General features: G+C 53.1%; 6 protein-coding genes across 6 annotated transcripts; all 6 read left to right on the forward strand.

Moving 5' to 3' along the window:
- Nucleotides 1-276: 276 nt before the first annotated feature.
- COCVIDRAFT_15337 (hypothetical protein) lies at nucleotides 277-834 on the forward strand (the record flags this gene model as incomplete). The annotated part of the gene is made up of 2 exons (XM_014701868.1): nucleotides 277-705; nucleotides 760-834. 2 exons carry the CDS (start codon nucleotides 277-279, stop codon nucleotides 832-834), a joined length of 504 nt encoding a protein of 167 aa, XP_014557354.1.
- Nucleotides 835-1,898: 1,064 nt separating this feature from the next.
- On the forward strand, nucleotides 1,899-2,867 carry COCVIDRAFT_97117 (hypothetical protein; the record flags this gene model as incomplete). Its single annotated transcript, XM_014701929.1, has 1 exon — nucleotides 1,899-2,867. The coding sequence occupies one exon, from the start codon at nucleotides 1,899-1,901 to the stop codon at nucleotides 2,865-2,867; it is 969 nt and encodes a 322-aa protein (XP_014557415.1).
- A 448-nt stretch (nucleotides 2,868-3,315) lies between these two features.
- COCVIDRAFT_97280 (hypothetical protein) lies at nucleotides 3,316-4,251 on the forward strand (the record flags this gene model as incomplete). Its single annotated transcript, XM_014701930.1, has 2 exons — nucleotides 3,316-3,736; nucleotides 3,908-4,251. The coding sequence occupies 2 exons, from the start codon at nucleotides 3,316-3,318 to the stop codon at nucleotides 4,249-4,251; spliced, it is 765 nt and encodes a 254-aa protein (XP_014557416.1).
- A 2,934-nt stretch (nucleotides 4,252-7,185) lies between these two features.
- Nucleotides 7,186-8,030, forward strand: COCVIDRAFT_37105 (hypothetical protein; the record flags this gene model as incomplete). Its single annotated transcript, XM_014701931.1, has 2 exons — nucleotides 7,186-7,791; nucleotides 7,839-8,030. 2 exons carry the CDS (start codon nucleotides 7,186-7,188, stop codon nucleotides 8,028-8,030), a joined length of 798 nt encoding a protein of 265 aa, XP_014557417.1.
- A 1,523-nt stretch (nucleotides 8,031-9,553) lies between these two features.
- COCVIDRAFT_97128 (hypothetical protein) lies at nucleotides 9,554-11,702 on the forward strand (the record flags this gene model as incomplete). Its single annotated transcript, XM_014701932.1, has 3 exons — nucleotides 9,554-9,652; nucleotides 10,068-10,163; nucleotides 10,335-11,702. The coding sequence occupies 3 exons, from the start codon at nucleotides 9,554-9,556 to the stop codon at nucleotides 11,700-11,702; spliced, it is 1,563 nt and encodes a 520-aa protein (XP_014557418.1).
- Nucleotides 11,703-12,477: 775 nt separating this feature from the next.
- COCVIDRAFT_37107 (hypothetical protein) lies at nucleotides 12,478-20,510 on the forward strand (the record flags this gene model as incomplete). Its single annotated transcript, XM_014701933.1, has 6 exons — nucleotides 12,478-12,639; nucleotides 12,711-14,206; nucleotides 15,849-18,730; nucleotides 18,850-18,990; nucleotides 19,038-19,183; nucleotides 19,233-20,510. The coding sequence occupies 6 exons, from the start codon at nucleotides 12,478-12,480 to the stop codon at nucleotides 20,508-20,510; spliced, it is 6,105 nt and encodes a 2,034-aa protein (XP_014557419.1).
- Nucleotides 20,511-20,620: the final 110 nt, after the last annotated feature.

Raw genomic sequence — 20,620 nt, forward strand, 5'->3', positions numbered from 1 at the left:
ATGGGGCTTCTCTAACAGGGCCCAAGCATATGAAACGGCCTCACTCGCACATGCAGTTGCCAGAGCGCTTCTTGCAATGCATGTGAACAGAAGCAACGGGTGTGCAAGAAGGAAGCAAGGAAAAAAAGAAAGACAAGAGAGAGTGAGAGTGAGAGTGAGAGTGAGAGACGGGGAGAAGAAAGGACGGCGACACGAGACGAGGAGATCAGGCTGCAGGGCCATGCGAGGGTAGCAGCAGCCTAGTAGCGTAGCCGTTCGTCGTTGCGGAGAGGGTACATGCAGCTAGACGACAGGGCCAAATTGGCCAGGGTGCACGCTAATTGCACGCCCGTGTTGGCTCTGCCATTCCAAACGCCCTCGCAAATGCGCCCGAGCGAGATTGCGCATGCCCATGCCTCCACTGCCTGCACTCGATCCGGCCAGCTTGCGCGTGGCAGCCCCAGTGCAGCCTGCTGCTGTTGTGGTACCACATCGCCAGTGTGGATATGCTTGCGCCCACAATACGAGACCCTCGGCTTGCCGGTCAGCACGCATTTTGTCGGGCTCTGGCTTTGTGAAGACGGCGGCCCCGGCGCCATGACGGTCATGGCAGCTGTTTCACGCGTCTTGACAGCTGCTACACTGAGCGTCTGCCAGCCTCTTTTGCCTGTCAGCGACGGCGGCAGCGGCGACGCCAACGATACAAAAAAGCCTCATGCGTGGAAAGTATGTGTGCCTCTCCTGTCACAGCGACTACAATTTACTTACTTACACACTTAGTCCAGCGTCCCAAAATTGGAACACCACACAGCCGTCTATGCCCGAAACATGACAGCATCCGCTCCACCAGCGTGAAGTGATAAGGCGGCGACAAGGATCATCACCTTCTAACCTCGCCTGTCGGCTGCCGTGGCCCCTTGTCTGCTCCTCCTTTGACGTTAGCTTTTTGTGAAAATGGGCCGTGGGCAATGCCAAACCTGCGGCCAAGTCCATGCAAGCTTACGCCAATCCACCGTAGTCGACGTCAGCCCCATGAACACAATCACTCCACAGCAAGTATGCTCACACACTGCCCTACCGGCTGCATAGTGTCTATCTCCAACACGTCGAGCCGTGGCGGCCAGGGGTCCTACCGCGATGTGAGATGGGAACAAGGTGCTTACTGTGCCTCAGGCTGTTAGCGCCCGGAGAGGAGCCATATCGGTCTCAGCACTAAGTAAGCGATATGACGATGGGCCTCCCTACTCGACATTTGCCGTACCAACCACACCCTGCCAAGACATTCCTCCTGCCTTTACACACCATGTGCCAGCCACAAACAGTAGGACATGCTGCCAAAGGAGATTGCCATTGCAATCCTCATGCCACACTTGCCCCACCAGCTCCCTAGCCACACGCGAGCCTCCACCGATCATCATCATCATCCTCATCCTCATCTCAACCTTAACCATGTCACTCCAACACGCGTCGCAAACATAGAGTTTAATCTGACCGGGCCACGAAACTAAGAGTGACTGGCCCGATTCCGTCAGCCATCATTCCACATGGACAGACACACACACACACAAGAGTCTAAAAATGTACACCGCACGCGCCCCTCCGTGAGATCATGACCCCTGTCATCTCCGTATAGATCATGTGAAGCTTTCTTGGCCGTGTACATACATACATGGCAGTTCACACCGGCACACTTCTCATGACGAGCAACTTATCCATCAACACACATATGTACAATGTTGAATGAAGCTTCGACTTGGCACTTCCTGGAGCCGCAAGTGGGGCTCCACCTAACCATGACGGAACGGAGACCCATACTATCGTCATAACCTCCGAAACATATTACCCCTCCGTCGTTCTTCCCCGCCAAATACACCCGCCCCCATAGTCTGTCATTCCTGTCCCCAACAACACGCGTACCAATGTCTTCTCAGACCACCTCGGAGCCCCTCCAGACTTATGAGGTCTCGGATTTCACCTTCCACAATGCTTCCACACTACCCAAGCTCAAACTAGCCTACAAGATCCTCAATCCACACAACTCCAAGATTGCAGTCGTCCACACCTGTTTCAAGGGCCGCCTCAACACCACCCCAACATACGCAGACGGCGCCTTGAAGAACCACAAGATTATCCTCATCGCCCTCCTTGGCAATGGCGAATCCTCCAGTCCTTCAAACACTCCAAACTTTCCCTCCCAAATTGAATACATGGACTGCATCAATGCCCAATATCCTCTCCTGACTGAGGAGCTCGGTATCAAAGACGTCGATATAATGTTGGGGTTCTCCATGGGCGGCCAAATCACCTACCATTGGCTAGTTTCACATCCCGACTTTATCAAGCATGCAGTCATCATCTGCTCCTCAGCCAAGACAAGCAGACACAACTACCAATTTCTCGAAGGCCCAAAGGCGGCGTTGGAACATGCTGCAAGTCCAGCAAGAGGCATCAGAGCCTTTGGTAAAGCCTACTCGGCTTGGTTAACGAGTGCAGAATGGTTCGACAAGGAATGCTACAAGGAAATGGGCTTCCAGCAACTGCGCGACTGGGACGATGTCACCACTATCCAGGGCTACGAAGGCTGGGCCGCCGACGATCTGCTGGCCATGTTGGGCATGTGGCAACGGGGTGATGTTGCTCGCTGCACCAAAGATGGGGATCTCGAGGCGGCACTAAAGAGCATCAAAGCAAAAGTCCTCCTTATGCCATGCGAAATGGATCAGTATTTCAGGCCATATGTAAGCCACAGGGAGGTCGAGAGCCTGCAAAACGGTCTTGTCGAGGTCATTCCCAGCATCTGGGGTCATATTGCGGGTGGTGGAGCCAATAAAAAGGATACTGAGTGGATGGATCACAGGATGAAACTCTTCTTGCGTGGTCTAGCGTAGGGACCGTGACAGGCCTGATTGTTTCACCCAATGTAGTAGCACAGCACGTGATCTCAATGACATCGCATGCTGCACGAAATCAATCACGATGACAATTTTCGAGAAGAAAGACGATCAGGAGTTAAGCTTTGCCAAGCAGTGCACGCAAGAGAAGAAGACGTTGACGAACACACCGTTGCAGTGGAGCTAATCCCCAGGGCTAGACGTCGTTTCGCCTTTGCTTTTCAGCCAATCAACTAACGGCCTCATCGATATGTTATCGCCAAGCTCTTACACTCAACGCCTCATCCCTACCCTCTTTGAGTGCCCTACACTTTAAACCCACAAAACCTCACTCTGTAACTCACATTTATATAGAAGACGAAGCCACTCCAAACTTTGTCACGTAACTGTACCCAGTGTACACACCCTTCACAGAAAAAAAGAAGGAAAAACATCAAACGCCATCATGTCTTACCAAACACCACCAGCCTATTCCCCAATGTCTTTTTCTTCTTCAGCATCTCCTTCATCCTCAGACACAAACACAGGAGCGAGCGCACCACGAACCAAGCGCGCCCGCGTATCCGCAGAACACACCCTAAACCGCGTGCGAGAAAACCAACGACGACACCGTGCCCGCCAACGCGACCACGTCGCTTCACTGGAACTCAAGCTGGCCGAGACAGAAAGACTACTAGTAGAAGCAAGAGCAGAAATCGCCTTACTCCGACAACAAGCCGCAGAAAGAGACGCATACGGCGATGGAAACATGGAAAGTGGAATATTAGAAAAAGACATGATATCCATCACGCCACCACTATCGACTCAAAACCAAACCGCACTATTCCTCATCCCGGCACAAAACGACAACATCAACACCAGCAACAGTAATCCAACATCTCAGCACGACATCGTCTACCCGGATATATCCCAAATCTCCGACCTACCCTTCTTCACCGACACCGACACCACCACCACCACGCCCACCACAGACTCAACCTACTTCCTCTCCCCCCTCGCCGACATATCCCTCACCCTCGCCCTCCCAGACACCCCAGCACCCCTCTCCCTCGCCAACCCAACCCCAACCCCAACCCCAACCGCCGGACCCCCACCCTGCTGCTCCGACCCCCCAACCACCACAACTCCCCAACCCACATCCCCCTCCGACCCCGAATGCACAACCTGTAAAACGCGGCCCCCACCTTCTCCAACGGAAAGTACTACGCTCTGCGCACAAGCGTACGTATTGATTCGGCAGCAAAACTTTAGGAATCTGGATCCGCAGTCGATTCGGGTGTGGTTGGCGCAGGGGTTGCGGCGGGCGCAGAGGGAAGGGGAGGGGTGTAGGGTTGAGAATGGGGCGTTGTTGCGGTTGTTGGATTTTATTAGTGGTGTTTAGTTAGCAGCGAGAAGAGTAGGAAAGAAAGATAATAAACATGTTTTACACTGTTGTTCTTTTGTCGGGTTAGAAAGGTTGGAGTGTGAAACTTCAAGTCAGCATGAGCATACTGGCACAATACACATCTAAACATGGAAACAGGAAGAAAAGGTTGTCACGGCTGTTTGATTATTTTTTTTCATTACCTTAATCGCTATGCAGACAAAAAAAAAGAAGAAACGAAGAAGAGAAAAGAAGGATAAGATCCATATAAATATACAAATCTCAGGGCTTGGAGTCGAAACATTATACATTTCGATCGGCCGTTTGAAACCTCCCAAGTATGTTGCCATCTAAGATCCTGTTCATGAGGGAAAAAAAAGCATTCATGTCATGGCGTAAAAAAAAATCGGACCGCTTTTTTTTTACCGTCCCATGCGAATCACACCAGCATGCACAAGCTTCTGGATCTTGGATCGAATCTCGGGATTCTTCAAGTGCTCCTGCAGCGCCGCGGGATCTTCCTTTGCTTGCTGCAAGATGGCTTGCATAATCGGGTCTTGCAGGATACCGACAATCTATAGGTTCGTTAGTAAAAAAAAGTAACAAACACTAACTTATCTCAAAACTCACCTCTGGATCTCGCTGGATACGCTCCATAGTCTCCTGCTCAGTCTCACCCTCGCGGGCAGCATACTGTGCCTGCAATGCCTTGGCTTCTTGTTGCTGAATCTCCCGTGTGTGCTTGCCCTCCTTGTCGTGCTCCATGGCTTCAGTGCACGTGTTAACGCACTTGTTGTACTCGCGCATGGTAAAGTATGCTTGGGCCTTGCGCAGGTACGCTCGGATAAAGTCGGGGTCGCGCTTGATAGCCTCGTCGCAGTCTTGAATGGCAGATGGGAACTCGAGCAATTTGATGAAGCAAGCGGCACGGTTAGAGTATCCTCTTGGATCATCGGGGGCACGCTTGATCATCTCCGTGTACGCTTCAACCGCACCGGGCCAATCCGACTCTTTGAATTTGGCATTGCCGAGTTCGCGTGCCTTCTCGGCCTCTTCTGGGTTAATGTATGACTCCTTCTCTGCCTTGATCTTGGCCTTTTCGGCGGCGCGAAGCTTGGCAAGCACCTCGGGTGTACGGTGCTCTGTCTGTGCCTTTTGGTAGTAGAGGATTGCGTTGCTGAGATCGCCCATTCTCTCGTAAGCGGTACCAATACGTGCAAATGCCCTATGAAGTGTTAGATATACTCATGTGAGTTGTTCGCGAAAGACTTACTTTGCAATGATCTTGAAGTCTGCGAGGATTTCTCGACCATACTCAACAGCCTCCTGACAGGCCTTGATGCAGGACTCGTAATCACCCTTTTCGAAATAGGCCGCTCCCAAGTTGGTCTTGTATGTAATGTCCTTGTGGGTTTCCCATGCCTTGTTGTAGTTCTCAATGGCCTCGTCAAACTGTCGCTTCTTGTAGAATTCTGTGCCCTTCTTCTTCAGTTCATCGGCTTCGGCCTTGGCCTGCTTCGCGGCTTTCTCTTCTTCAGTCTCTTCGACAGGTTCGGGTTCGGGCTCAGGCTCAGGCTCCTTCTTCGGCTGCTCAGGTGCTGGGCGCGCATCGGGCATCTCGACATCTTCCTCTACCCTTGCGTCTTGACCACCTGCACCACCTGCACCTGCGCCTCCGGCTTCTGGTGGCTGACCGAACGACATGTCAATACCTAGCAGTACGCTCATGACCTGTAGGAAGCGGGGATCTTGCATAAACTGGCCTGCCATGTTTGGGTTCTTTTGCAGCATCTGAAGCTTGCCCATAAATTCTGGATCAGCGAGCAGAGACGCAGTCTTGGGGTTGGCTGCCAGCTTTGCGATCATGTTTGGATCGCTGAACATACCACCGAGTCCTGCACCATCAGCACTGGCCTCGGCATCGATTGCACGTTTTACGGCTTCCAGACCCGACTTGGCTTGGGCGTTGTTGGGATCGAGCTTGAGTGCCTGGTCAAAGGCGTCTGATGCACCAACTATCTGCTGTCAGTAGTGAATTCTCCCGTGTCACAAGCTTCACATACCTAAATCACCCTCGCCGTGTAGCGCAGTTCCTTTTCGCCCCCAGCCTTTTGACCAGTCGGGCTTGATCTCTGTAACTTTGTTTGCATCTTCGAGTGCCTTTTTCCAGTCTTTCAAAGATGCGTATGCGCCCGACCGGTTCGAGTAGAGGACATGATTTGTAGGGTCGAGCTCGATGGCCTGTGAGAACTTCTCGCTATACTTTGTTAGTAAATGGTGGGCTGGACCATGTTTGCGGGGAACTTACATGGACTCCGCGAACTTCTTCTCGGCGAAGAGCTTGTTGCCCTCTGCTTTTAGTGCGTCCGCCATGTTGTTGATGTGAAAATCTAGCTGTTCCTGCACAGAAATTACGAATTACTTGTTGTGTATAGTATCAGAGGGAGCAGCTTTGAATTATTGTAGTTTGATGTGTAGCTAGAATGTTCGATTGCGGAGCTCGGGAAAGACGTCCGTGCTTCTTGAGTGCTGAAAGGGCGCCTGTCACAACCCCACCATCCAGCCTGACGTGACATCTCTCCAGCTTGTAAGTGACACCAACATCTCTCAGCCCTTTTTACGTGTGCTTTTTCTGCCCTCAGCGTTAGATCAATGATATCGTCACTTGGCAAGAAATAATCAAGAGGGTGTTCGAGTTGGTGTTGGATTTCATTAGCGCTGTGGCTTGCTGGAAAATGGCTTGCAATGCCGCTCGGATCTGCGCTGTTTGGATGGCAGACGCATAGTCGTTATTATATATCCAGGCAATGGCTTTCTTGCTGAGTATATGAGATTTCGGCACAGCTGTGACTAACATAATGACAAGCTCTTCACCTGATCTTACCCTTAGACGCCAAAAAAGCGCAATCAAAGCTTTTGCCTCGTCCGAGAATCTGGTGTAACCCACAAACCATGGCTCAAATAGTGCGGCAGGCGCAATGGGAGGCGCAGCTCGTGGAAAGTGGGCACTACGATAAGATTATGGTTCAGAACCTGGAAGTGGTTGTCAATGCTGGCAAAGATGTTTGGGGTCGTGAGAAAAAGCAAAGGGCCTTTATCAGTGTCATCCTCACCCTAGGCAAACAGTTCACTTCAGCTTCTTCCACAGACTCCGTCGATGATAGCACCGTCCATTATGGTATACTCAGCAAAGCGATTCAAGCAAATTTTGGGAATGCTACATCGGCTTGGACAAGCACGTCTGCGCTTTCAGCTGCAGTTTCACAATGTGTGCGCGATGTTGCAGGTTCAACTGAAATATATGCTATCGAAACGAACGTGTGCTACCAAAAGGGAAGCATGCTCGGCGAAGGGGCAGGCCACAAGACTTCTTGTATTGAAAAGTCTGGAACACGCTCGAGCGTACTTTATTTGCGCAACGTCCGCATTCCTTGCCTAATTGGGGTCAACGCGAATGAGAGACTGCAAAAGCAGCCCGTGGATGTTAATATCTGGGTAGATGGAATCGCTGACTCCCGCGTCGACGACTATCCGCAACTAGAGAGTCTGTTGTTTGAGGTAAGTATATTCGGCTTCAGCGCTGGACGCTAACTGACCAGTCGCAGCTGATCTCAGGGTCCTCATTCCAGACGATTGAGAGCCTACTAGCGTGGCTCGTCGAAGAGCTTAGACAGAAGTTCTTCACGCAAGATGTGGATCAGGGCGCATGGATCAAGCTGCGAGTTGGCAAGCCCCACGCCGTACCTTTTGCCGACGCGCCAGCTGTGGAGATTATGCGACCAGTGCGTTCGGATTGAGACAAGAACATGTTTGACAGAGTATGGAATGTGGTTGGTAATGGCGAACTAGAACATGGCTGTGACCGTAGAGGCGGGTGCAGATATTGGCGAGACGCAAGCCACGGGAAGAAATCAACATGTGTGTTCCTGAATCGAGTAGTATACTCTGTGGATAAGCTCCGCTAGCGTGTCCGGCGGCGATTTGGACCCCACCCAATATCTATCCCCCTGTCTTACACGGTGTGAGGGCTTCTAGAGTTTGGATAGTCCTCGGTCTGGGTACAGTGTCGACTGCCGATGAGCCGGCAGGCTGACATCCATAAAGTTAACCGCCACGAGGGTTGTCGTTGTTGTTGCTTGTAGCAGGACGGAAAGAGTGGTTGATGTCCACGTCTGTCAAGCAAGGGCATCGCTGCTGTAAGCCTACAATACACAACCTTAGCAGTAGATCCCCCACGTGTTTTAAGCGACAGCTGAACTCGGGACGGCGTTGACTGTACATAGTGGCGTCAACCACAGCGGTACTCTAAGTAAGTAGTCTACCCCTGGAGTAGTGGTAGATAAGTAGTAGTAGATATGCTCTCGGCGTAGAGCGTAGGGCAGGCACAATGTCTTCCGAAGGCGACTGCGTACGTGGTAGCCATACTGGGCAGGTAGCCGTCGACGAGAAAGCGGGTTGTCCAGGAATAGCAAGGCATTTGCCTCAATGTCGCGCGTTCGCCACAGGCCAGGAAAATTGGGACGTTGCCCGCATGCCGGGGAAGATTGTTGGGGAGCAATGGGAAAGGCGGTCGCGCGGGCTACGTCAGGTTGGGTGCATGCCCCCCCTGCTAGCGCCGAGACCAGATGAGGGGCTTTTCAGTTTATCGACATAGCTCCCAGGGAAATTATTCAACAATTGTGCATCGTGAGGTTGGACAGATAGGCGGCCGCAAAGCTCATTCGATGGACGATGTTGACATTGACTCGGACAGACGGCCGGATAGCAGCCAGCAGCGCCGCGAACCGGGGCCGGTGGCAGGCAGAGCCACAAATGGTGTGCTGAGACGTCGGTGAAGGGGGCGCCGAGGTGGGTACAGCAAGTGGGAGTGGTGGTGGTGCTTTGCAGGCAGTGTACATACGCCTGGCAAAACAAACAACGGCAGCCTCTATGCAGACAACAGAGCAGGTCCAGCGCGGGAGCAACCCAATTGATAGCAGCAGACGAGGACACGAGGTATGGCGCGCTGGACATGTGGGCAGGATCCATTGGCGGCGTCGCCGTTGCCATGCAGAGATGCTACGCTCAAAACTGCCCTTCTTGTCTCCGAGCGGCAATAGTAGACTGCAGGTATAAAAAACCAGATGCACACCGTCTCTTCACTACTCGCCTTCTACCCCCCCAAGCCTTTTCTTGCTACCAGGCAGAGCCCGTTCTCGCCTTGCCCCACGTCCAGCGCCAAGCTCGACCCGTTTGTCTATAAGGAGTCCAGCTCCCCAACAACAGCTGTCCCCGACACTCCTCTTCTGTTTCTAGTCTTTACCTCTTTTTCAACATTACAATGGCATCTCGCGCGATCCCCTCCCACCTGAAGCCCTCTGCTGCTGAGGGCGAGGGCTTCTCCTCCCAGCGCCACCACGGCAAGTCGCAGTCCCATGTGGTAAGTACACGCGTCCGCTGTCACTGTACAGCCTGCCCATCTTCCCCTTGGTTTTGCCCTTTTCTCTCTTCACCATTGCCTCAATTGCCTTGGTTCCCCTCGTCTTCACCACTCTCAGTCTGCACTGAGTTGGCACCTTGTGCCTGGTGAGCCTGGCCCCGACGGACGTCTGTCTATGGCGGCTTCCTGCCACCTTGTGCAAGGATGACAGCTCACTGGCAAGCCTTTCTCTCGAGCTGTCAGGCGATGTTGAGAGGGCGCCAGTTGCAGCTCCACAGAACCATCTGCCCCGCACCGCCTGCGTGTATACTCCGCGGCCTCGCAGTGGCGGTCTTGCAACATTCACCCCACAAGCGATGCAATCCCTACTTTTGCCATCTCAATTACCAATTGCTGACCCAAGTCCCTTGTCTAGGCATTTGAGAACACATCGACCAATGTCGCTGCCTCGCAAATGCGTAATGCGCTGAACAAGCTCGCCGATACCGTCACCGACCCCGCTGAGAAGAAGGTCAGTCTCAATTGCTCGATACCTCTCCTCGATTCCCCGCATGCTGCTCGCACCATACAACACACTCGCTAGGGTCAATGGCCTACAATCGTGAAAATGGTCATGATCATCCGCTGCGGACATCGAAGAGGGGCACTTGGTCGTGTTAGCACAACATACTGATGGTCGCAGTACTTCGAGACGGAGATGGACAACTTCTTCGCGCTGTTCCGCCGGTACCTCAATGACAAGGCTAAGGGCACTGCCATTGACTGGAACCGCATCGCACCCCCAAAGGCTGAGCAGGTTGTCAACTACGATGACCTTGCCAACACCGAGGGTGTTGAATACCTGAACAAGCTCGCTGTCGTCAAGCTCAACGGTGGTCTCGGTACCTCGATGGGTTGCGTTGGCCCCAAGTCAGTCATTGAAGTCCGTGACGGCATGTCTTTCCTGGACTTGTCCGTTCGCCAGATTGAGTACCTCAACCGCACATATGATGTCAACGTGCCATTTGTGCTCATGAACTCGTTCAACACCGACACGGACACTGCTAGCATCATCAAGAAGTACGAGGGCCACAACATTGACATTCTCACATTCAACCAATCGAGGTACCCCCGTATCCTCAAGGACTCGCTCCTGCCCGCTCCCAAGGAGTACAACTCAGACATCTCCAACTGGTACCCCCCAGGTCACGGTGACGTTTTCGAGTCTCTGTACAACACAGGTATGATTGACAAGCTTACCGAGCGCGGTATCGAGTACATCTTCCTTTCCAACGCCGACAACCTGGGTGCCGTTGTCGACCTCCGCATCCTCCAGCACATGGTTGACTCCAAGGCCGAGTACATCATGGAGTTGACCGACAAGACCAAGGCCGACGTCAAGGGTGGTACTATCATCGATTACGAGGGCTCTGTCCGTCTGCTCGAAATTGCCCAGGTTCCCAAGGAGCACGTCAATGAGTTCAAGTCGATTAAGAAGTTCAAGTACTTCAACACCAACAACATCTGGATGAACCTCGCGGCCATCAAGCGTGTTGTTGAGGCTAACGAGCTTGCCATGGAAATCATCCCCAACGGCAAGTCGATCCCTGCCGACAAGAAGGGCGAGGCCGACATCTCAGTCCTCCAACTCGAGACTGCTGTCGGTGCCGCTATCAAGCACTTCAAGAACGCACATGGTGTCAACGTTCCCCGAAGGCGGTTCTTACCCGTCAAGACTTGCTCTGACCTCATGCTTGTCAAGTCTGATCTCTACACACTTCAGCACGGCCAGCTGGTCATTGACCCCAACCGCTTCGGCCCTGCTCCTCTGATCAAGCTTGGCAGCGACTTCAAGAAGGTTTCCAGCTTCCAAGCACGCATCCCATCGATCCCTAAGATTGTCGAGCTGGACCATCTCACCATTACCGGTCCCGTCAACCTTGGTCGTGGTGTTACCTTCAAGGGTACCGTCATCATTGTCGCTACCGAGGGCTCGACCATCGACATTCCCCCAGGTTCCATCCTTGAGAACGTGGTTGTTCAGGGTTCGCTCAGGCTGCTCGAGCACTAGAGCAGATTTGGCTCATGTTTTGTTTGCGCTTTTACATAGATTTTTGAGGAAGGAAGGAGTACTTTGGTAGTAACTGGTAACGAGGGATGGCAACGCATTCTCACATTCCTAGACAGATAGGACACATGTGGTAATTGGGGGCATAACAGCCTGGCCCGTCCATGACTGACGCATCATGATAGTAGACATGCATTATTGGCGGGTAAAAAGAATATAATCGTCTTTCTCAAATTATTCTTCTCCAAGCTTGACTGTTGATGGCCTATGAGTGAGTAGTGTGTATACACGCCGGCGCATGACGGCGGGATGATGGAAACAGAAACGTCGGGCTGGGTCGCTAGTGGGCATGTGAGCCCGAACGGGTGCCTGACTGCGACCTCAGACCTCACGCCAGCTCAGCCTTGCGGCCCTACCTATCAGAGGTGATGTCAGCATGGTCACCAGCCACGCAAACAGGCCGCCAGCCCAATACATGCGAACCTTGGGAGCAGTTCTCGTGCGGCGCAGAGGCGCAGTCGACGCGCCATTGTGCCTGCTGATAGCGCCGACGGATTTCTTTTGATATAAGCAGCAGGAGCAGCAGCAGCTTCCGGATGCCGTCACGTTCCATACATACTTACGCCTGCATTATTGCGTCGCACGACAGCGGGGTTCACCGACCGCACCACCTTGGATCAGCACCAGCTCCGAAGATTGAGCCGAGGCGCTACTACATACATACATACGCGCATATGCTTGAAATCATTGATAGCTGCTATTTCCACCTTTCCCCAGCATGGCCACAGAACCTACGCAGCAGGAAGAGCATGTCGCAAACACGGCAAATGCCAACGCGGCGCATCGCGAAGCATACGACTACTGGGGCTACCTTTTTCAAGACGACAAATGTGGGACGCGCAAACTCGATGGTCTGCTCAGAGGCATTGCAGAGGTTATTGTAAGTATTCTGAGGCGGCTCGCTAGCTCGACGTTGTTGGGACGGATGGGTACTGATGCTTGTCATCGCAGAGCAAGAAGTTTGAACCCAGCGACTCGCCTGATCTGACGCCGTCGCAAATCGCAGCTTGGTACCGCAGTGTTGGCGGCGACTACGATGTCCTGTTTACGGACACGCCGCCGTCTTCGATTGCATTCATCTACCGCTCGCTGGGCGCATACCACAGTTTGCAACCCGCAGCGGACGACGACGGGTATTCGAGCCCAACGATACCGGCCTTGAAGAAGCAAGGGTTTGTAACGTGGCAGACTATCCAGCTGTTGCTGGGACCAGAAGAGCACGTACCATTTCTCCAAAGAGCTGTGGAACTGGACGACATACCGGACCCCGAGACGGGCAATATTTTCCCCAAGATCCTTCCCAAAGAGTGTTTTCCAGACAAGCCCGACGATGCCATGGAGGCGTGGTATCACAATGTCGCAGCCAGACTCAAGAAAGAGGCGGAAGAGGAGGCTAACGATGGGAGCACCGACGAAGCGAGACTACGTTCTTCTACCGAGTACGAGCCTTCTTCGGCTGACGAGAAGCATGGGGCATTCCGATACTTTGAAGATCCGCTGTACCGCAACGAGAGACCAAGGCCTACTTTTATGCGTCACGTCATGAAGCAGTCTACGCGACCTGTCGACGATCGCGACCGGGCCGTCACTTCACGGGTCAGGCACATGCTGAACCCACTGAATCCATTTGCTAGTAGAAAGAAGACTATGCCAGGTCGGTACGAAAGCGACAGCTACTCAGATGAAGATGCGACACCTGTAGCATCTGTACCCCAGGCAGCACCTAGATATCCTGCACACAAGCGCCCCCAACCGCCGCGTCGCGAGTCTTCACTATCGACGACCGAGTCGGAGTCGGACTCTGATGCGGATCAATCTCCTCGACGCCGGACGCCAATACTGCGTACTCGCAGATCCCACGATGCACCTGCAGAACAGCCGGGCTATTTCCCCACTTACCACGAGGCGCGTCGATATTCCAACCAACACGAGACGGTTCGGATGGAAGGACGAAGTTCTACGGCAACATCACCACAGCCGGTGTATCGGCCGACTACATCGCCGCTGTTTGCGACACAGGTAGCTCATGCGCAGCAGGAAGCAAGGAAGTACTATGAACGCAGACCGGCCATGCCTCCACGCACGAGCTACAGACCTGTGCCTGCGCCACACAGCGGGGTGCGATGGGGATCACCAACACTGCACCCTGTACCGCCATCTCGCGAAGGTGAGAGTGCATATGTGCGGGAGCGAGAGCATCAATATCGTGAGCGAGAGGGGCACGATGGGGGCAGCAGCAGCGGGCGATCACACCGACGGCACTCTACAGACGTAGAGTATCCTCGAGAGCGCGAGCGCGAGCGTGACAGTGACAGGAGACGAAGCCACGACCGGGCCAAAGACGAATGGGATGATCGCGACTATGTACGATCAAGAAATGGGAGTCGGGATAGGGACAGGGAGCGAGATCGGGAGCGGGACAGAGGGCGGGATCCACGGATGCATAGGTATGTGTCTGGGGTGCAAGAGGGAGCGTCTGGGCGCAAGTTTCCAGTTGCCAGCGGGCCTGCTTACTAAATGCATGCACAGTGTCAGAGGCCAGATTGTGCGGCTGCTCAAGGAGTTTTGAGGACATGGATATGGTGGTGGTGATGGTGGGGAAGGTTAGAAATACATAGTGGCGGTGGCTGACCAAAGTGTGGCTTGGATCTGGCTAGGTGGACAATCCTGAGAGCAAGAGGAGCACATTCTTGACGAGGCGGTCTGCAACGTGTGCAGTGTGTGTACATACATGTGCTGAAATACGAGGTGAGCATGCAACCAGAATGCATGTGTATGCATGTAATACATCCATAGTTGGATGAGGGACAATGGTTGCACAATAAGCAACGAACACACATTGCGGCAGCGCTTTTGTTTTGTTGCAAAAAAAAAACAAAAACCTAAGAAATGATGCATGCAACTAAGGACTGGGGGGAAAGGAAGAAGAAGAAGGCGGGGCTTACTTTGTCCCGTCACTGGCGATTGCCCATTGGTGGAATGGATAGAACATGGACAGAGAGGCGGGGACGGGACTCGTCGTTTCTGAGAGTGACACGGGCGAGTCCGAGGGCGTGGAGGTGTAACTGAATTCAGGTTTAGTTAGCTGCACAATAGAGGAGGTGTTGGTGGTGTGGCGTAGTAGCCGTACTTGTTAGTACAGTAGTGGTAATGTAGCATAGTGTAGCAGTAGTGTAGAGAAGAGTGGACCCTGGCCTGGCCGGGCGTGGCTGGCTGTGTGTGGTTGGCTGCACGGCCGGGACAAGTGCAAGGCCAAAGGGCAAAGGAACGCGATGTGCGCCAAGCAGTCGCGTTCCTTAGCTGATAGCGTCATAGCCACTTGTTGGGCGCAGCTCCATCCATGCCCGCCCTCGCACTACCGCTTCCCGGCCGATGCTGGACTATACACATTCACTTCCATCCATCGCCATATTAATCACGCCAGCAAAGATTAGTGGTTTGCCCGAAGCCACGCCGTAGTTCTCGTGGGCTCCTGCTCGGCTGAATCGCTCTCTGCAATTGGCAGTGTGGCAGTGCGGCAGTGCGTCGTCCATTGAAGGAGCCATTGCCCTGCCGAGGAAGGCACGTCCGGATCGTCGTGGCCAGAGAGCTGCAATTACATACGTCCACGACTCACCTTCACCACCTTCCCCTTGGTTTCAATTGCCCACTTTCACTTCCACTGCTTGCGCCTTCACCCCTTCCCCCGCTCATCATCTTCAATCCAGCCGCTCCTTGCTCGCAATTTCCTTTGTTTCCTTCGGCGATCGATCCACCGGCCAATAATCCCGGCTTGTAAAGTAAAAAGTCCAGTTTAGTGCTCATCCACTGCAGTACCGGCTGCAGCATCGCTAAAGCATAGCTGCCGCCGCCGCGTGTACCAACCAAGCTAATCGGCCCAAACAACAGGTTTCCGCTTGCATCGGCAGCAGTACCCTCACAGCCTCTCCTTCTCTGTGTATTTCGGTCTCTTTCGCGCTTCCCTCTTTTTAACCTGCACTCGCCTCCTTGCCCGCCCAATTCCACCCGCCCCATTGCACGCCCTGGTCCTCCTCTAGTTGCTGTCCAGCGCCAGCGCCAGCGGGTCGGGTCTCCGCTCCACACCCCCAGCATGGCTACCGCATCGCGGGAATCAGAGCTGAAGCAGCAAGGTGTCCTCGAAGCAGCAAAAGACCCCAACAGCTCCATTACCGCGCGCCAGGCAGAACAATCAATTGTCAATCAGGCGCAAGCCGCGGGCAGTGTCGCCTATCAATTCGACCCAGATGCCAGTCCCGACCAGAAGCGGGCACAAGCTAGAGCCAAACTTCCACCTGGCTTCCACCGCGAGCACAAAGCTACCGCACTCGTATCAGACGCCGATGGCGACGGTCCTGCCCAGTACGACCTGCCCACGCCCACCAAGGCTGGAGCAATCCAGACACCAGACGGTACAAAGGCAAATGGTCACGCGCCCGAGCAACTCGACGAAGATGCGCGGTGGGAGCGAGTCGGATGGGCCCCACGGTTTGGCATGCCAGGTTCGGAGAACAAGGACGAGGACGAGCCCTCTCTGGCAGACCATCAGACATGGCTCGAGGGCAAGCTCGAGGACAAGTTCTTTGGTGACTGGTACCACAATACCGGCATCATCATCTTTGCCTGTCTGAGCTCGTGGGTAGTGGGCATTCTCGGCGGCGGACTAGGCTGGATCATGATCTTCATGGCCGTCTGCGGAACCTACTACCGGACATCCATTCGCCGCGTGCGTCGCAATGCTCGAGACGACCTCAATCGTGAAATGGCCAAGAACAAGCTGGAGACGGACAATGAGAGTCTTGAGTGGATCAATAGCTTTCTCGTAAAGTTTTGGCCTATTTATGCGCCCGTCTTGTGTGACACCATTGTTGGCACCGTCGACCAAGTCCTGTCTACTTCAACTCCGGCATTCCTTGATAGTCTGAAGATGACGACGTTTGTGCTCGGAACGAAGCCTCCGCGACTGGAGCATGTCAAGACGTATCCAAAGACCCAGGACGACATTGTTCTTATGGACTGGAAGTTTAGCTTTACGCCAAACGACACGGCCGACCTTACCGCAAGGCAGATCAAGAACAAGATTAACCCCAAGGTTGTGCTAGAAATCCGCGTCGGCAAAGGTCTTGTCAGCAAAGGTTTGGATGTCATCGTCGAGGATATGGCCTTTTCAGGCCTTATGCGCCTCAAGTTCAAGCTACAGCTACCCTTTCCCCACATCGAAAAAGTCGAAATGTCCTTTCTGGAACGCCCAACCATTGACTATGTTTGCAAGCCGTTGGGCGGTGAGACTTTTGGCTTCGATATCAACTTCATTCCGGGATTGGAGACGTTTATCATGGAGCAGATTCATGCTAATCTCGGCCCCATGATGTACGAACCCAACGTTTTCCCCATTGAAATCGCCAAGATGCTTGCTGGTAATCCCGTCGATCAAGCTATTGGTGTTTTGCAAATTCATTTCCACGGCGCACAAGGCCTCAAGAATCCCGACAAGTTCTCTGGCACTCCTGACCCCTACGCTACTGTTTCAATCAATAATCGCAATGTACTTGGACGCACTAAGACTGTGCATGAGAACGCTAACCCGAGATGGAATGAAACCGTCAACATTATTATCACCTCGCTGAAAGACTCTCTTACCATCAACATCTTTGATTACAACGATATCCGAAAGGACAAGGAACTCGGTACCGCAACTTTCGCTCTGGAACAGCTCGAGGAGGATCCCGATCATGAGAACCTACAGCTCGAGGTCATGTCAGGCGGACGAGCCCGGGGTCTGGTTTCGGCAGACGTTCGCTTCTTCCCTGTTCTAGGAGAGACCACTCTTGAAGACGGCACCAAGGAGCCACCGCCAGAGTCGCGAACTGGTATCTGCAAGTTTACAGTGGAGCAGGCCAAGGACCTTGATGGCAGCAAGAGCATGATTGGACAATTGAGCCCATATGCCGTGCTACTCCTCAACGGACATGAAATCCATAAATCACGCACCATGAAACGAACCAACCAACCGATCTGGCCAGACGCCTCCAAGGAGATGCTTATTACCGACCGTAAGAAGGCAAAGCTGGGTCTTGTAATCAAAGATGACCGCGAACTTGGAACTGATCCGATCCTTGGCACTTACCAAATTACCATTGATGACATGTTGGAGTTGATGGCCAAGGGCCATGAATGGTACAACATTGCCGGTACCCAAAGTGGCCGTGTGAAGATGAAGCTCGATTGGAAGCCTGTCGCACTCAAGGGGGCCATATCATCAGGTGGCTATCTCACGCCTATCGGTGTCATGCGACTGCACTTCCAAAGCGCTCGTGAGCTGCGCAACCTCGAAGCGCTCGGCAAGTCTGATCCGTACGTCCGCGTTTTGCTCTCTGGCATTGAAAAGGGCCGTACAGTCGTATTCAAGAACAACCTCAACCCAGACTGGGACGAAGTCATATATGTGCCTGTACACACCGTCCGCGAGAAGCTTACGTTGGAGGTCATGGACGAGGAGAATCTTGGCAAAGACCGCACAATGGGACACATTGAACTCCTGGCTGGTGACTACATTAAGCAGGACGAGAACGGTGAATACCTTGAATATGAACAAAAGCAGCCTACTGCAGGAGCCTTGAGGATGGCTGGACAAACTCAATCCAGAGGCACGCTAAACTACACCTGCTCATTCTACCCAACCTACCCAACATGGGATCCTGAAGAGGACGAGGAAGAAAAAGAAGAAGAGAAGAAGGTTTCGGCCAATGGTTCTACATCGGATGACCCCAAGATCGGTGGCCATCAGCGCGTAATGTCCAATACTTCCATCGCAAGCAAAGCCGAGACTGTAGGCACCATCTCATCGCTGAAGTCGAGCGAGAAGGACATGCTGAAGGAGCTTGAGAAGAATGAGCTGCAACAGGTCGATTCAATTCCCGAAAAGAAGACAATTGAGAAGTTGAAGCTTACTGCAGACGACTTGCAGAAATATGGTAGGTTGCATGGTCAGTGTGAGAATGCGGACTTGAGTTGCTTGAGTTGGTGTCCCCAACTTACAGCATCATGCGCCGTATTCTTACAAATTTGGTTGACAGTCGCTGACGTGTTGTAGAATCTGGTCTGCTTGTGTTCAAGCTCATCGAAGGCGAGTTTGCCAGGACTGGTGGTCATGTCGATGTCATTATGGACGACATGGCATATGCTAGTTATATCAGCACCAAGATCAGGAGCAACAAGATGACTTTCAACGACAGTATGGTGAAGCACTGTATAATGTCGCATTACGCTAACAAGATGCAGTTGGTGATACTATGATTCGAGAACTCGACTTTTCCAGGATCACTCTCCGTATCATGGAGCATGATGACAACGACAGCGAAGACCAGGATGACCATGTCATTGCCAAGTTGACTGGAAACACCATTGATACGCTGCGGAAAGCTTTGGTACGTCTGCAGTGGTTATTGTAGAAACTTCTGCTAATCACTTTTCTAGAACACGCCCACCACTTTTACCCTGAAAGATAAGCATGGACGTGACAACAGGATCACTGTGCTGCTCAAGTACATTCCCGTCAAAATGCGTCTGGATCCCAGCGAATCATTCAACAACCAGGGTACTCTTCGGGTAGACGTACTTGATGCGGCGGATCTGCCTGCAGCTGATCGCAATGGCTTCTCGGATCCTTACTGCAAGTTTGTGCTCAACGACAAGGAGGTGTACAAGACCAAGACACAGAAGAAGACACTACATCCTGCTTGGAATGAGTACTTTGAAGTACCAGTGCGCAGCCGGACAGCAGCTGATTTTGTTGTCAACGTCTACGACTGGGACTTTGGCGACAAGGCCGACTTCCTTGGTAAAGCCTCCATCAACCTGGAGATTCTTGAGCCTTTCCAGCAGCAAGAAGTTACCCTCGCACTCGATGGAAAATCCGGTGCCATTCGTCTGCGCATGCTGTTCAAACCAGACTATGTCATGCGATCACGCCAGGGCTCAAGTACCTTCTCTGGTACTTTTGCTGTTCCGGGCAAGGTCATTGGCGCTCCCGTAAAAGGCGTCGGCAAGGGCGCTGCCTTTGTGGGCGGTAACGTCGTCCGTGCAGGAACATTTCTTGGCCGTGGCTTCAAGCGCAGAAAGTCTCGTGGCGAAGCCCCAGAAGACGAACCCGAGCGTCCAGACACCGCTACAGACCGGCCATCGGCTGACACGCCCGTCATCTCGATCGAAGGTGAACCCACCACACCCCCGAAGGATGGCTCGAACCACAATAGACATCGCAGCTGGGGTGCTTCAAGCTTCCACAGTCGCTTCGGTGATAACAATGGTGTCGGAAGCGCAGAGCAAGGCACGGCTAACATTACTGTCCTGAGCGCCGACGGCTTCGCCCCCAATACTAACATTCGCGTACACATTCAGCTCGGCAAGAAGGAAATCCACAAGACAGATCACATCAAGGCTCCTCAGGGCTCTGCGACATTCGATCCATCTGAAGAGTCCTTCAAGGTGCCCTGCACCGCCGATGCCTTTTTCAAAATCATCGTCAAGAACCACGCCAAATTCGGTCGCGACGAGGAGCTTGGTGAGGCTCAGTTCACAGTCTCCGATCAGGGCAGTGGGAGTGATCAGAACATAGGTGTGGGCAAGGGTATGGTAACGCTTCGCACAAGTTTCCTGCCCAGCGACGCTACCAGCCAGCATGGTAGCGTTAGTCCGAGACCCAAGGGACGGGGTGGTTTGCTGAGGAGAGATCGGAGTACGACGCCTGCTTAGGAGGAACGGAGTCGTCGAGGAAGTCTGAAAATGAATCTGCGGCGTTTTAGTGGTGGTGGCGGCGGCGGCGGAGGAGGAGGAGGAGGAGGAAAGGATATGTCAATAGAGGC

This window comes from Bipolaris victoriae, assembly GCF_000527765.1.
Source record: "Bipolaris victoriae FI3 unplaced genomic scaffold scaffold_35, whole genome shotgun sequence".
Taxonomy (NCBI): domain Eukaryota; kingdom Fungi; phylum Ascomycota; class Dothideomycetes; order Pleosporales; family Pleosporaceae; genus Bipolaris; species Bipolaris victoriae.